Raw genomic sequence first — 17047 nt, 5'->3', positions numbered from 1 at the left:
TTAACTGGATATGACATGTTTTGAGTGGTATATCATCAGCTGAACTTTTAATGACACACAAAACTGCACTTTCCAGCATGGGCAATTCCCTATTTCGTTGCCTGTTTCGTATGTTAGGATACCTAATTTTCTTTTTCATGTATTTGGTGCAAACTTTTTCGGGCGTTGGTGAGACGTGACGATGGGTAATAAGGCGTAGTGAAGCCCTTGTAACTGCAAGGAAAGAGATCGCTTAACTGCATACCTTTAACGTGGTGAAGAACTTTTCCAATTACTTATTATAACAATCTACCTAAAATCCTTGACTTGTCGCTTCTACTATTATTAAAAAATGGAAACCACTACGTTAGCAATTTTAAGTCGCTAGAAATTGTCTTTTTGTAACTAAAGTCATTTTTATGGTCTCGCTATTTTTCAACTGCCAAATTTTGGCGGATATTGGCTATACTCACACTAAGCGTACTCACACAGCTATACTCACACACGTAGCTACTTAGGTTATTATTCTGATCTCAAGTTATAACTAACAACAACGTTTTCTCTGATGTGGGTATTTAGGTGGTGTTAGTGTCATTTGGCCTTCCAGATAAAGACGAAAACCTTGCAAGTAAGACCTTCGTTGGTATACGAAAATAAATTATTTTAGTGCCAACGGTCGCGGTCAGATCAATATGCAAGCTCTTTTCGGTGTCGTGTCAGAATGTCGCTCTTTTCGAGGCATTGCTTAATGTGGGTTTGGTGGCCACGCTAACCTACATCTTTTAGGACAATTGTATTATTGCTATCTTGCATGTTTTAACACCAATTAGGGTAAGCGGTGGTGTGGCATGCAAATGACATGAACAATCCACTGGACGAGCTTGGACAACTTATTGTATTTAATGCTCAAAGTTTCAGAATGTTGGAAAATTTCGGTGTGTTGTAACTTTTTTTTGGATGTGATTTTCAATATGTCCTGCAAGTGTATCTTATATTATATAACTTGTCGCCGTATAGCAGAGTCGATTTAAAAATTTGCACGGTAAACAACGATGTTAGTGCTAACTTTCAGCTTTTTATTTTTTAAAGCCGAAAATGGTAGAAGCTCACTTAATTCTGAGCAGAGTTTCCTGTCCCATGTTACCGGAGTTTTCTATTTTATTACCGTGTTGCTCCACCCACAGTGGAAGACACTTTGGAATTCTGGTGCAGCAACGTTGACAACATGCTTAAGAACCCACATAAACAATACTCTGATAAATGAATTTTCAGCTAAAACACAGACACAGTCTAACTGATACAAGATGATTTCTTATGGGCAAACAAAAATGCATAAAATAAAATCATAGAGTTATGGCAATAGGAATAGGATGACTGGCATAGGAAGTGTTGAAAAGCGTAATCACTATGATGGCAGGCAGGGTGAAAATATGTAAAGAAATCTCGATTAAACTTGTGTACACAATTCAAAAAAAAATTTCTGCAGATAAAATGTTAGCTAAATTAGTAGTAAAAATTGAATAAAACTCCTGCTTATATTTGCAAGCTGCTCTACTTGGTTTCTTCAAGAGCATTTTTGTTTTTGTAGTCAGCAACCAAGTGCTTCCAAGTGGAATACTTGGAAAGTAAATCCTTATTCCCTTCAACCAAAAACAGATGACAATAAACTAAATGAAACTCGCTTTAATAATTTTAACAAGTATTATCTTATTTTATTGATAATATAAATATAGATTTATGAAGGTAACTAGCTCCTATTGCAACACATTTGGCTTTCATGTTTCAGACATTCACTTCACACATTACTGAAAACACCATCGTCTCACCTACTATTCGTAGGGCCAATCGAGCACGAGTAATTGCTACATTGATCTGGTGATCATCTGATACGAATCCAATATTTCTGAACACCCAGGCTGTTTCTGGGTCTTCTTCCAAGGGCAACATCTGGTTGGAACGAACCAAGGATAAAAGAATGCAATCAGCTTCACTTCCTGAGTAGATTTGAAGAAAGAAAACAGTTGTTTGGGAACAAAGTACTTAGTTAGCGGTATCAAACTTATCGTTATGTGAAAGTCACTTTAAAATTTATTCATTTTGAAAAGCAATTCTATTAAAACTGATTTTCTTACATAAATAAAATAAAGTTTTTTAAAACAAACCTTGACTGGTAACAACAGTGCCAACATGAAGATTTACACCCAGTTTGCTGTTTATTATTTTTCGTATTTTGCTGCATTGAGCAAGATATGGTGTCAATATCATGATGTTTTTAGCCTGAAACTTTTCCAACATTTTTTTTACCAAAGTGACCTATAGAAAAAGAAGTAATAATGTGTTTTACTGCATCCTTTTAAAGTGTGGTTGAAGCATTTGTCTTTCTTATTGGTTGGAATAAGTCATATTATTTAGTGGTTTTGTATATCTTCCAAAAACGTGGTTAAAAGAAAAACATTACTAATACTAATGAAAAAAGTAATGTTAAAACTATTTTTAACACAATGAAAATGTTTTCTCGTGAAGACTGTATATGCATAACTTGCTTGGAAAAAGGCAAATTGGTTCAATTGGCTCCTTTTAACAAACTCAATTTTATTTGAAAGGATTGTTTTAATTAACATATTTATTTAATTAAATGAGATTGTGAGGAAAATGGGCCACTGAGTTAAACAAATGCAGTTCAAAGGCTGTGATGTTGTGTGCAGACAGTACAGTTATTAATATATATAATTACATAAACCAACCACAAGCTCAGCTTCTTTTGTGTTGAACTTGGATTTGCTGCTGTCTTCTTCTTCCTCACCATTGACATGGTAAAACTTAATTGGATTAACAACAACAGGTCTTTTTTCAACTGATTGGTCAGTTATTAATTCACCACCATAAAATTTTTTTGATGGGAATTCACAGATACCTGGATGCTTTGCACAAACATATTAAGTCAATTTTGTCATTGAGCAATGAAATGCTCACTTTTTCGTTTCAATATAAATCATTCATTGATTCATACATACATACATTTGTTACCACAAAAACTAAAATAAATATTTTGTTTACTTTAATAATATACTTGTCTGACGATTCCTTGTAAAAAATCCCATTCTTTATTTCAACATATAGGCGGCCTTTTTTTTTACTGAAACAATATTAATTTTTGTACCATTCTGTATTGCCTGGTGAGCTTTAGAGCATGTTTGCTGAGTCTCTCAAACAAAGATTTATCCAATCCCCCACGCTTTGCTTCATGACAAGTAACAATGGGTTGCAGTTGCTTGTGATCTCCTATGAGTGTCACTTGTAGATGTTCCTATGAGCAACAGCATTTTGTAAATTGTTGATGTTAAAAACACGTAATTAAAATCCGAATTGAAAACACTTTCACACACAGTAAACAATACAGTGGCTACAAGCAGATCACAACATGTTACGCACTTGGACTAAATCCTACCAGTGATAATGTTCATATTTCATTACCTCCGACTTTGCTGCAGCCACCAGTGGTACAAGGCATTCAGGTTCGCTGCACATCCCACATTCATCGATGATGCACTGTGCATATGTTAAGCCTGACAGCAGTGGACCTTCAAGTGGAAATGAAGCTTATTACAAACACAAATCCATGATCGTCAGTCATCAAAACTGCAGTAATTAAGAAATGTTTGCAATACCTCCTGCAGCAATGCATGTGCAGAGGACAATGTCTTTGTCCTTGAGCTCTGCCTCTTTGGCTTCTTTCAATAATTTGTCATATTCTTGGTATGTCTGAAGTTTAATGCGGTCAGCTTTGTTTTGGTTTTTCAACGCTTCAGCAAACCTTGAAAAAAACGTAAAAAATATCCTTGCTTTGTTTACTGTTAAAATCTCAATTTTCATTGTTAATTGATCTTAGCTAATGGATTCAATGAACTGACTGACAAACGTTTGTGTGGTGTATATGCTCAGAATATATTCAAATCAAATACGAAATCTAATCATGACAAACTTTAAGTCAAACTCTTCAAGTTTCTCAGCAAATGGTTTTCCTTTTTCTCTAATGGTATGATGTAAAGCATAGGGATGTAACTTTGGATTTGTTGGGTTTTCAGAAAGACCAAACAACTTTGGTTTATTTGGAATTGGGAAATCCAGTTCCTCCAACATGCTTCCATACACTCTTACTATTTTCAATAATTTTGTCTTCATTAGATACTCTAAATCAGAAAATGCACATTACAAAATGCTTATTACACTACGTCAGAGAAATCTTAATTAGATATAAAGCTTTAATTTGATACCCAACTGTTGATGCGTAATGGATTAATTTCTTGCAAAGCAATTTGAAGATTTTACAAATTTACAGCGCCAATGAAGAATGCAAATTTTGAAGACTTAAAAATTGTGCCAAATTAAACTCATAATTCAAACGATTTTTTACTGTACCTGCAACTACATCCACAGATTTATTGGATGGGCCGCAATAAAGAACTTTTGCTTTCTTCGTCAAGGCTTTATTGATTCTACAGAAATAATAAGCTAAATGGGCACCCATAAGTGATTTTCCTGTACCTGGAGAAAAATATAATACAAACGATTAACAACAATAAAGCTTTCCTATTGCTGCTGTTAATACAAAAATGTATTGTTGTAATTGTACATCCCACGTACAAGTCAATGGTGTATGTTTAGCTGTAGAAAAGATCTTACCTGGTGGGCCCTGTATTAGAGTAAATCTGTTTTTCAATGCGGTCTTTATACTTTTTATTTGCTCTTCATTTAGATCAACGTTGAATGCTTTAACACGCACCGAACCCACAGAGTTGATCACATGATCAATACGAATGTCAGATATCATGGATTCTTGATTAGAAGTATCAAGATAGATGTTCCTGATAAATGCAGGTAGATCTGGATTATGCAAAGCATGCAGAGCCTTGATCATTCTCCTGCAATAAAAAGTCATGGAAAAACATTGGGTTGATGTTATTAAAAAATAGTCATAGAAAATAAAATTAAAAGCTTTATTTGTTTAACTAACAAAATTCTACTGTGTGCAACTAATACTGCATAACATATATTTCTTGATCAACAGCCAGTGTGATAACAATATAACTTCTGAAAACTTTCTGTAAAAACGTTTGTAGTGTGTAATACACATGTACTGGAGTTTAACAATGGCAGACCATTTAACAATTTAAATTGCTTAACAACATGAGAAAACAAACCTATGTGAGATATCCAGTGGGATTAGTTCACACGTAACTTGTCGTGGATATGGTGGTGGTGGCAAACCATCTTTGTGATATTTTGAAACAGCAAATTTGACCTTAGTTGTAGAGGTTTTATTCCCGACTTCTGTAATTTCGGCATGTGCAATCCAGACACAACCTTTTTAATGAAATTAATTATTTGCCTTCGTTTTGCATAAGATAATAGATTGATTGGTAGTTTAGCTTTATTTTCATAAACTTATATAGTAACAGAAAGTTTATCATTGCATTAAAACTTTTTCTGCACAAATTCAGCTTGGCAAGGTTTTAACAACACTTTTTCCTCAATTAGAAAGTTGTTTTCTGATAAACACATTTTTGGCTTGTTTTTTTTTAAATAACTTTGTCGTCTTGTGCAATGCTACAGTATCTTAGATTGCAGAACAGGAAAAAGATCAATATTGGTTTTTTCATTACTTTGATGTACGCAGCTGCTGAATTAGTCCAACCAATTACTAAACATGGATGGAAATACATAGTATAATTGCTTTTCACCACACTACCAAGCTCAGTTTGATTAAATTGCATCAAAACTACAAACTTACAGTTGAAAATATATATACATTATGTACTATTGCTGAAATCAAGCATAATGTTCTACATTTTATATCATCTTTTTCTCGTATATATTTAAATTACTAGAAGGTATCCACAACAACACATAATTAATCAAATGATTTAAAACCTGAAGAAGACTGTTGTTCCCGCAAACAAAGGAGGTCACCTTCTTGGAAATAAATGAACCGCTCTTGACAAAAAATCTTTTCCAGCATAAAACAACCCATTATTTGATCTAAAATTGCAAATTTGTTATTGTTGATGAAGGTTTTTGTAATACAAATTGACATATGATTTTAATTAACGAAGAATGTTGGAAACTTCAAACTTTAACTCTAAAATAGGATTGTCTATACTAGAAATATAGAAACTACTGGTAGGAATATTATCCACAAATTAGCAAGAGACATTTTTTCAACCAGAGTCGTAACGAATGAAGTCAGTGACTCGGAGTCAATTTTTGATAAGATTTGACTTGAGTCCCACTCTATGAAATTACAAACATGACTTGACTCGAGGCTGTTCTTGTTGATTAGGTTTCAGCATTAAGCTAAAACAAACTTTTTTTTACTCCAAATATATCAATATGTAATTTTAAATAAAGTTTTTTGTCTACAGACGCATATGCAGCTACAAACACAGCAAATGAAAAAAACTCCAAACGTTTTTTGTTGACAAAAATGGTATGTTTGCTTTTCATATGGCTTGGTTTTAGATATGAAATAACTTGATTTCACCCAAGTCGTATTTATTAAATAACTTGGCTTGATTCAAGTCACTTCTACAAAAAAACTTGACTTGTGACTCGAGTTTGATGACTTGGTTATGACTCTGTTTTAAATATACCATTTTTAACTTCCAATGCCACATCAACTGAATTTAAATATATTGAGTTGAGAGTATGAACTGCGGAGTGTTGGCCATCAAGTCGAACAAGTGATACCCAGTGGTCATGATAGTATTTCATTTTTATATTTTTAAATTTCAGCTTTTCTTCTAGAGAAACATGCAAATGAAATCTCAATAAAACAAACACAAATTAAAATTAAAATGGAGCAAAAGATTAACTGAAAGAAAACTTTATACCAACTAACCTTTTAGATATCTGTAGTAGTCAATAAAAAATGGCAGTACCCAACAATATACTTGCACAAACACAACAATTAAATGTACAATAGCAAATTAAATTCTAAGCAATCATAGTAAATTTACCTGCTGGCCTATGTATCTCAAACACATCTACATGACGTCGATGTTGTAAGCAAACATCAAACTGGTCATTAAGATGCAGAAGTTGTGGGACTAAGGTGGGTATTCCCCATTCCACACCCCTGGAAAGCTGGAAATGAAGAGGTTGTAGTTTGATGTCAATCTCCAGTTTGAAGAAATGATTTAAGGTTGATTGTGCGGCAGTTGAGTTCACTGGCATATGTTCCACATTGGCAATGATGCTATGACATGAAAAGCATGACTTATCCCATAAACTGTAAATTTCTTTTGTCATATTTTTGGTTGTCTGCGATCTAACACTCTTATAAACAACTTCAAAATAACTTTACATAAGCATTGAATAAAATTGAGTAACTTCAAAACAACATACTCTAAGAGGGCGTTTTTAACATCATTTCTTTTCTCTTGTAAAAGCAAATCACTTTCCAATAATAAAAGAAAATCAAGCCATTTTCTTGTTCTTATATCCTTGCATGCACTCAAATTTGGATAGTAGTCATCATTGCAATCCTTGTCATCACGTCTGCGGTGCTCTTGGTTAGAAAGACTGCATGATCTGTTTAAAAGGATAAAATTAAATGCAAGCTCCTATCAGCAACATATAATGCTTTGGCTTGTATCTTACAAATGCTTTACACCTAATTATTTATTAAGCCTTTCATCTTATAGTCCATCACTTTACATTCATAAATCATCTTACGTATGACATATATTTACCAAGACGTAAAAAGTATGTGGAGAGTTGTACATCTGCAAACTTATTTCAGATATCATAAATAACTATGGCATATTTAAAGATTCTATATATCTTTTATATATACAGTATCTAAAACTGTATTCTACTTATCTACATCTGTACATAAAGTTGTATTACAAAACATACATAAAGCAGTTTAAATAAAATACAAAGAAAGCTAATGACATGATACCTGAACATCCAAGTGAATTTTGTGTTTTCTGTTTGAAACAAAGCAATCTCCGCCTTGGGAATTTCAAATGTGCGAGTTAAGGATGGAAAGGTTGCTGAGACCTTTAAGTCATCCACCTTAAAGTAAGAGTTGTCAATGTTGTATGATCAGTAAGTGATTGGACACAAAAAAAAGATTACAATCCAAAAATACCTTAGTGAGAAAACCTTCATGAAATTCAGGTTTGAAATTTTTTACAAAATGGTAGTAATGTAAAGCTCTCTCATGATTTACAGCATCTTCCTCTCTTCGTGACAACTCATGAATTCTGAATAGAACAAGCCCATTGTCAAATGCTGCTGCAACTGTCTAATTTTCCTACTTGGTGTAATTTTGTAGGACAAGTACCAGTGTATTTCTCAGTTTATTAGCAAGTTCTTGAAGCTAGTGTTTGCTAAGTACTGCTACTTATACGTATATTGTTATAGATTATATCTAAAACTTTGCTATAATGTGACCGGATAAAAACCAAAATCGTATATATATAAATATATTGGAATGTCCAAATATGTGCATATATGTTTTTTATTGTATAATGGGTCTTTGTTTATTGCACATTGTTTATATTGTTTATATACTTCATCAACCCCAGGCGATCGCATTTTCACAAAGTTTTACTGTTTATATTTTTGTTCTTTGAGGGTTAGAATATTTATTTGATGGCTTACTTTTTTTTTAAATTTTGCGTAATGTCTTCTGGAAGATTATAAGAGTTCTTTCCTTCTACCTTTCTGTTGCATAGTAACCCAACCACTACGCGCTGATTGACAATGTCGGCATATCGGCGCAGTGGGGAAGAACACTGAGCATATGCTTTAACACGCAGCAAAAAATGTGTTGTATCATCGACATGGTTCATTTTTTTCGGCACAGCTTTCAGTGTTATTGCCTTGAATCTGTAAATAAAGTTCAGCAAAAATATGCAGCAAATTATTTGAACTAAATCTAACCATATGATAACCATCTTTAATTTGAAAAGGTAACTTTCAATGTTCAACCAGCAAAAAATGTTTAGTCTGTTATAATGATGAGGAAACAGAAATCATAAACCTATTTAATGATGTATTGAACTAAGCATACCTATTCAAACCAGGAATTAACATAGGTTGCTTGTCATCACAGCAAGCCAGCAACACTGCTGTTTCCACTTTGTCATTATTTAGAGCATCTTCAATGATCTCCCACACTTCACTAGACACAGGCATGGTTGTTTCAAGTGAAGTTTTCTGAAAAATTAAGTTTCAAAAATTACTTTGCTACTATTTTACCACCAAAACATTAACTATAATGTTTATCTCAAGCACTTAATATTCATGTTAAGCAATTAGTTTATGTATGTTTCAGACAATTTCATGCAAAGATGAATAAATAATTATCCTCAAATTTAAATCTAATCTAGTTTATGTCCAAGGCTATGTATGCTTTAAGTCAATTTGTTGACAAATTCTGCAAACTTAGTTCAGTTCCTGTTAACAGTTTTTGTGTGTGTGTTTTACAGAAAATAAATGTCAATTTTTCCTAACTAAGTTAGGATTTTACGTTTTTTTTGCGATATCTTATTATGTATATATTACATTAAATGTTATATTATATGTGTCTGTGTTACACCGTGTCACTGTCTAGATCACTTGTGCCAACTAGTGGTTTAGTTGTATTAATTAAATGGTTGTTCACTTATCTGACTCCAATAATGTGCGTATTTGTTAACCATTGATATACCAGTTAAGCATCACAGTGCGTTAACCAAGCTGACAGAGTTCTCGAATATGGTAGTTGTGTTATTGATTCATATCAAAATAATTACTGCTTTCAGAGCACATATCAGAGATGCATTCAACATCACTGCAAAACTATACTAAATGCAGACAAAGCACATTGTGCGCTGTGTAGCAGTTTATGTAATCCAGAAGTAATTGAAAACAGGACGCATACTAAAGCAAAGCCAAAATGTAGCACAGCAATTGTTGGTATACTCACGAAATAGAACGATAATAACATTATAATATCATCAGACCGGCGCAATAATTCGATAGGAGTAAGGGCTAATTATGACAATTAGCACACACTCTACCTACAAAGATGAAACCAAGAATACCTAATACAGGCAATGCAAAGAAACAATGAATATACTTTTACCTTTATTCGACTGTTTCTATTGATGAATGTCCAGTATGACTTTTGATAGAGAGAGAGATCAGAAGGGTTCCATATTTCAACATCGGCAGCAATTGGTTCTTTTTCAGCTCTTCCAATAAAAGATTCACCAGAGCTCTAGAATGTGCATTGGCAAAGACTGATTACATGTATTTGGGTTTAATTAAAACAATATGAAACGTCCTGAAAATAATTCTATCATTGTCCCATTGCTCTATGTTTAACATTGCGATACTGTACTAATAATGTAGAAATTACAGAATATTAAATATTGTTGTTTGTAAGTGCATAGAAAATCGAGTTTAAAGAAAGTAAAAGATTTTTGTATCTCATTTTTTAATACAAATATCAGGTAAAACACAAACACCAAAAAATAACGAATTTACTTTCATATAATAGGCCATGCAGGAGTTGTAGGTTATCATTGCCTCTTCAACTAGAATTTGAGCCATACAGACATTGTGCCAATCATTAACAGGATCGTCTGGTTCTTTGTAAAAAGCTGCAGCACCCAAGCGCAGCACTCGCAATTCCCACATTATTGTCCAAAGCTTATCTGAAGTTAAAGGCATGATGGAAAAATTTAATTTTTCTCGTTCATATGCATTGTTGTTATCAGAAGGCAAAACCAAAGCAAAATTGTCATTAACTAGCTGTAAGAAACTTACTGATTTTCTCAAACAAAACTGTAAAATCCTTTTCGGAATTCAACAAATCAACTTGTTTGTTCAAGTACTTCTGTGCGTGAGAGAAAGTTAAATTCTTTCCAATTTTTATCTTTGTTAATTGTGGTTGCGGCATTTCGTGGTCTGCTCCTTTAGAAAGATGAAATAGTGGTTAAAATTCAATTTTGTAAATTACAAGCACATCTTTTGTTTTACCCATTTTACTTCAGTATAGTTTTAATTATATTACGTGCTTTCAGTGGGCTATAAATCAAGCAACCACTTTATAACTGATAACCATGAAAAAACTACCTTTCAACTTATGGCTAGTGTAGATATGCAATGGAGGTTGACTTGAATGAATAAAAAGTGACACAACTAAACGTTCCTTTTCACTTGTTAAACTGCATTTTTCATTAATTGGCTGTGGAAGCATTTTGCCCTTATCCGTATCATTTCCTTGGTATAAAATTTTTATTAGAATTGCATTTACATATCATCTCTAAAACCAGTAATTCTTATTTGTTTAAGCAAAAATGCTAAATCTAAATGAAAAACCTGTAAAAGATGATCCTCGTTCTTCAGCTTCAATGTCTAATTCACTGTCCTCGGGTACAAATGAAGTAACATCTGTTACATGAATTCCAACCTTGGATAAAATATGTTGAAATCATAAAAATATGAAAAGTTGATTGATATATGCTTCCTTTTAAGTAAATATGATTTCATTTAAGTATATTTACCTTCCAGCAGTTTTCATGGTCTTTGCATTTTTCCACACTGAAACCATCATCAAATATTTCTGTACTTTTTCCATCAATGGTAAAAGTAAAAAGTTTGGTCAAATCTTCTCTTTTTTCTGTCGTAATGGATGTGGCTTCTTTTCTGCTGAATGCTTCTACGAACTTCATTGCTTCATTTTTTATTTCATTCCTCAAAATTGTAGATCAGTCATTAAGCTTTACAATCTCACCTATTTTTAGTTTTTTTGTTATAAACAAACCTACCTGTGCACCCCTGGCGCTCTGTACCTCACATCAAAAATGGTTGATTTACCAGCAGAAAACCTGCCCTCGACATATCCAAATGGATAAAAATGGTTACAAGACCAGTGCATGTAACGAACACTATAAAGATCTGCCTCCTGGTGATGACTTGAGTGTGGATTTACACATTGAAAGCGTTTAAATTCCAGACCAATTTCGCTATTTTCGTGTTCAACTGTAAAAACAATGACTTTATGACTCTGTTTAGTCTGGATGGTTAATTATTTTTCAGGATCAGAGGAGTTTTTTATCAACTAATGACATACATGCTTTGTATTAAATTAAGCCAAGAAACCAATGATTTTGTGTTTGTAGAAATTTTGAAAAAACTCAGCCTTAAAGCTACTTTCGTTAACCTGTAACATCCTGACTTACTTTGTAATCTTTTGTAGAAATGTACTTTCTTTGCTCTTATCTCATAGTATGGAGATTTAATGTAAAACTTGATATAATTTTCATCAATTGGAACCATTCTCATAAAGTCATCTAGACGGCAGATGAAGATTTTGCTGTAAATGTCTTCTTTCCTGCCATAGTTTGCAAGTTTAATAATGCTTTAGACTCTATTAAACTATTTTAAGATTGATCTTTTCCAAGAATGAAAACATATTTTGATAATGTTGGATTGCAAAGTTTATGGCACATATTTCAGGTAGCCGCTACATTAATGAAATGCCATACCGTTTTAGCACTCCTACAATCCTTCCAGTCAAATTTGTTTCTTCATTTGATGAGCTCAGTGTATTTTGTGTAAATATCTTGAAAAAATGTAAAACTGTTAAGTCATGCACATTTTACAAGAGCTGAGATCACTGCATGTGCTTGTAAAGCACAATAAATCATTCCCAAGAGTACCTCAACCACAACTATGTCACCATCAAAAGTTCGACCATGATTTTTCTTGGTGGTGATGTTTACTTTTCTCCCATTTTCAGCATTGCCTGGTTTCAAAATGACTGCTGTGCCAAGGAAGTGTTCCTGTCTCTCCAGTCTACACTGTTTATATCTGTTGGGATCGTCTTTGAGCATCTTTTCAAGCTTTTCAACAGAATTCTTTTTGTAAAGTGTTGTTATTTCTTCTTCACGATTCCTGTGTATTTGGTAAAAAATCTTCCAAAATAAATTTCTTTTATAATTTCATCAAAACAATAGTTTTAATAATTCTACAGAGTTACACTTTAATGAAATAAATTTCATATAGAACATTTTGAAATTATAAATCTTGTCAATATGTCTCAGCATTGTTTAATTCTTACCATGAGAAAACGTCTTCGTCTGGTTCATTTGGATCGTCTGAGAGAGTAAATGATCTAAATTTTAAAAAAAGTATTCTTGCCAATTTTTTAATGGATAGACTAGACCAGGGGTTCCCAAACTTTATCTACTCGCGTACCATTTTTTTGGTTCATGCAGCGTTCTCGTACCACCTACATTGTAGGTGGTCCGACAAAACTCCAGAATTCAAAAATAAAAAATGATAGGCAAAATGTTTACTAAAGGCTCGTGAATATTAAACAAAAATTAGTCGAACTTTTAACGCCCTCGCTACAGTGCTACAGCATAACTAAGGTATTACAAAAACTGACTTCAAAGATTTGTTACGTAGTAATTAATGACGTTCTGTTTCTTTACAAAGAAACCCTGTTTTACAATCCAATGCGTCAATACCCTAAGGAATTAGTATTCAGTAGGGAATAAAGCATGAAATTTCACGCTCTACTTAATTTATGTGAATTAAAATAATGCCGACGACAATAAAAGATCTTTTGTGATCGTTTGGTGTGAACTTGATAAGTTGCTCGCGTACCACCTGGAAGACCTTCGTGTACCACTGGTGGTACGCGTACCATAGTTTGGGAACCACTGGACTAGACAATAAACATAAAATTATTTATATAATCTGACCACAGTGCAAGTCTAATTAATTACCAACTTCCTATTATTTGTTAGATATCTTGAAAATACTATTAAATACTGTAAAACTCAAAAGACTCAACTTTACCTGAATGTCTAGATCAGGGATGTCCAACCTGCGGCCCGCTTGAGATTTTTGTGCGGCCCGTTAGTCATTTTCACTCCAAAAATATGTACTTTATGTACCCATTTTTCTTGAAATTTAATAGGTTCTGCGGCCCATTGAATTATTTCAAGTGACAATGCGGCCCACTTTAATAAAAGGTTGGACATCCCTGGTCTAGATACACAGATACAATGTGGATATGTAGATTAATTTTGCGTATATTATAATATATAAATATACAATGCAAGTAGCCTAATTACACAACTTACCCAACAAATTTATCTTTGGATATTTTAAAGTTCATGTTCTACTGTATTAAGTAGGTTCTAGTATTTTAAACACAGCTAACCTACACAACTTAACCTGAAGTAACAGTTTTGAAGATTTAGAGGTAGACGTAGTCCTATTCACTTTTGGAGTGTTGGTCATAAGTCGCGCCATGAATGAGTAGCGTGGACCGTGTGGTTTATTTATTGACTGTCACTATTTCACCGAAAAAAATTGTACGTCCAAAGCTATTTTTCAAGCTTTCTAGTTAACTTAACTTAAATGTTGCAACCTAGTAACGCAAACCTAAACAAAACTTTCCCTCTAATCTAAATCTAACTTCAATTATATCCTAAATAGCGTTAATCGACTTTTTGCATACCCATATTCCTAACCTAACCGCCTATCTTTAACTACTGTAGGTAACGACAGCTTACCAGCATAAGAAGTATTTTAAATATTAAATCACACGGAAATACAAACACTCATTCCCCACGCAAAGTTGTTGAAATGACGTAACTGTGTAAGAGGAAACATGTGCTGCGTAGGAAATGATGAACCGAACTTTCAATAACACGCGAAACTACGCCTTCCAGCGTGGGGAATTCCCAATTTTGTTATGTCCTGAAGTTCGCTACCCTGTTCATTTTATTCGTCGCGCCATGCGTCATTTTATCTTGTGAATAATATAAGACGTCGGACGCTTACCAGCATAGGTAGGCAGTACCGAATTACTGTACCGCGGTACTTTTTTAATACCGATACCGTCGGTACTAAAAGTACCGAATCTCTGTACCGAATTACTTTTTTCAAGAAATTTCAGTCGGTCCTGGTACTCGTTTTTTTCAAGTGATAATTTCAAAATTTTAACAAGTATGTTTTCAAAAATACATGTTAATTAATCCTTAATGCCAATTTTAGCATCTCTTGATCTTTTTTAATGTAGAAATGCCAAAAACAATTGCAAGCGATTAACGTAACATATGTTTTGACTTGGAGTAACCTTTACCGGGGTCATAGTTGAGGTAAACAAAGCATTTGCAGCAGTATCTTTTACACAAAAAATACCGGTACGAGTACCGACAAAGCACCAAACTACTTTTTTAAAATAGTACCGAATACCGAAACTGTCGGTATATTTTTTGCCAAGTACCGATACCGTTACCGACGACACTTTCGAAGTACCGACTGCCCATTTCTTCTTACCAGTTACATCATTGACGATTTTTTATTTATGATTGCATCAGGCTCACGTTGTGTTTACCGTTCTTGCTACAGTACTTAACATTTAATTGTTTCTTGTAAACTTGAAATACATCAAATATCGTGTTGTTCATTCACACGCCTTTATGACTCATTTCCTCTTATCGAGGTTTTGGACATAAATGTGACGTCACTATAACTTATTACGACCAAACAGTATCCTCAACTCGTCACGTTAGTTGGCTGTTTTGAGTTTGGCTCTCGTCTTGGTTGGCTGATGGGTCTCTCTCTCTCTTCTACCCGAGGAATTTGACTACTCATTTTTTGCACCAATATGAAAATGCAATTTAGCGTACACTTACTTATTGATACGATCGCCTGAAAGAAACAAACACCACAGTAGTAACTGAGCACCACCTTTATTCACAACGTCAGTCGCTCGGTGACAAGTCGAAGTACATTCGACAGTCTTAAAAACCCTTGGTACTACTGCATAAATTTAATGTTGCAAACTATCATAAGACAGTCGATTCCTTTTTTTGGCATAAATCGTCCTTCTGCTCAAAGAGATTTTAACACATGAGTAGAAACTTTTCTTTGTCGCATGACGTAATTTTGGTTTCTTTTATTCACTTGGAGCATTTTCTGCTTTCGATTCGGTCACGGTTCACTGCATAACCGTTTCGTTTTATTGTTTCAGTGCAGTTGTCGAGATCCAATGGATGTTAATTTGAAATTAATTATTGAAATCAGGTGAAAGTTTTAGGTTTATCAATTAGCTTAGTTTCAGTTCCGTCACCTGACAATGCTGCTGTTTTGTAGCAAGATATAGCTTAGCCTACTTGAGTTGCGTGGGAAGATTTTTTCGTTCCCCACATTTCGCTTCAGTCAAGCAAGACTAATTAGCAACTAAGACTCATTGGCATAAGCCTTATGTTGCAAGTTTGTGTGTGCATTTGTTTAACGCGAAAATTGTTTGATATATTTTTATCACACGTTTCCGCTGTTGCACACGACAAAAAGGGGAAAGACTTGACATTACACAAGTTAACCCGAGACAAAGAATTCTTAATTCAGTACATTGGTGGTTACATTTTGCAGAAACTCACTAAACGCTGTATAGGCTAAATTATACAGAAATAGATCTATTATCTTGTTCAACTGATTATAGTAATGAAACCTGAAACAGTTCCTTGATTTCCGCTTTAAATAATAACATTTATGGACATCTTACAGCAGGGGTGTCCAACCTTTTTGGCCAAAGGGCCACATGCGATTTACGAATGATTGCGCGGGCCACTTGAGTGTTTACTGCTAATTTCTAATTAAAACCCTCACACCGAAATTCTAATCTCAGAAACACGTATTATCCTCTTTTACAATTATAAGAACAATAAACATACCAAGATATAGTATGGTTACAAATTTATCCCGGCATTGCGCGTGCTTAACAGAACAGCCAACAAATGAAAAAACTAATAAAGCTTTATATACGAACTAACAAACGTAATGTAAACTAAGGTACTCCATAGTCAACAAAGTAAATAACGCAAGAATTTAAATTAAGAAAGAAAACGGAACTTTAAAAAGAAAATGTTCGAAGCGTGGCGCGCGCCGCCACGTGCCTATCGAGTAATTTCTGTTATTACCCTTACCCGCGCCCAGGGCCGGATTAAGGCGGGGGCTGATGGGGCTGCAGCCCCAGGTCCAC

At 33.9% G+C, this 17047-nt stretch overlaps 1 protein-coding gene across 1 annotated transcript; it reads right to left on the bottom strand.

Moving 5' to 3' along the window:
- Positions 1-1119: 1119 nt before the first annotated feature.
- LOC143447398 (3'-5' exoribonuclease HELZ2-like) lies at positions 1120-14576 on the bottom strand. The gene is made up of 31 exons (XM_076947481.1): positions 14136-14576; positions 13103-13156; positions 12702-12936; positions 12528-12604; positions 12222-12373; positions 11808-12021; positions 11544-11733; positions 11359-11449; positions 11113-11259; positions 10804-10950; positions 10522-10691; positions 10118-10252; positions 9062-9207; positions 8650-8877; positions 8135-8249; positions 7943-8058; positions 7384-7569; positions 6996-7234; positions 6630-6779; positions 5911-6018; positions 5181-5343; positions 4663-4901; positions 4399-4524; positions 3962-4169; positions 3648-3793; positions 3454-3560; positions 3140-3286; positions 2724-2900; positions 2142-2292; positions 1806-1973; positions 1120-1619 (listed from the first exon to the last, which is right to left on the bottom strand). Exons 1-31 carry the CDS (start codon positions 14168-14170, stop codon positions 1531-1533), a joined length of 4656 nt encoding a protein of 1551 aa, XP_076803596.1. The 5' UTR covers positions 14171-14576; the 3' UTR covers positions 1120-1530.
- Positions 14577-17047: the final 2471 nt, after the last annotated feature.

This window comes from Clavelina lepadiformis, chromosome 2 (assembly GCF_947623445.1).
Source record: "Clavelina lepadiformis chromosome 2, kaClaLepa1.1, whole genome shotgun sequence".
NCBI classification, from domain to species: Eukaryota; Metazoa; Chordata; class Ascidiacea; order Aplousobranchia; family Clavelinidae; genus Clavelina; species Clavelina lepadiformis.
The sequence above is the reverse complement of the archived record's forward strand: the minus strand, read 5'-3'. Positions and strand labels throughout refer to the sequence as shown.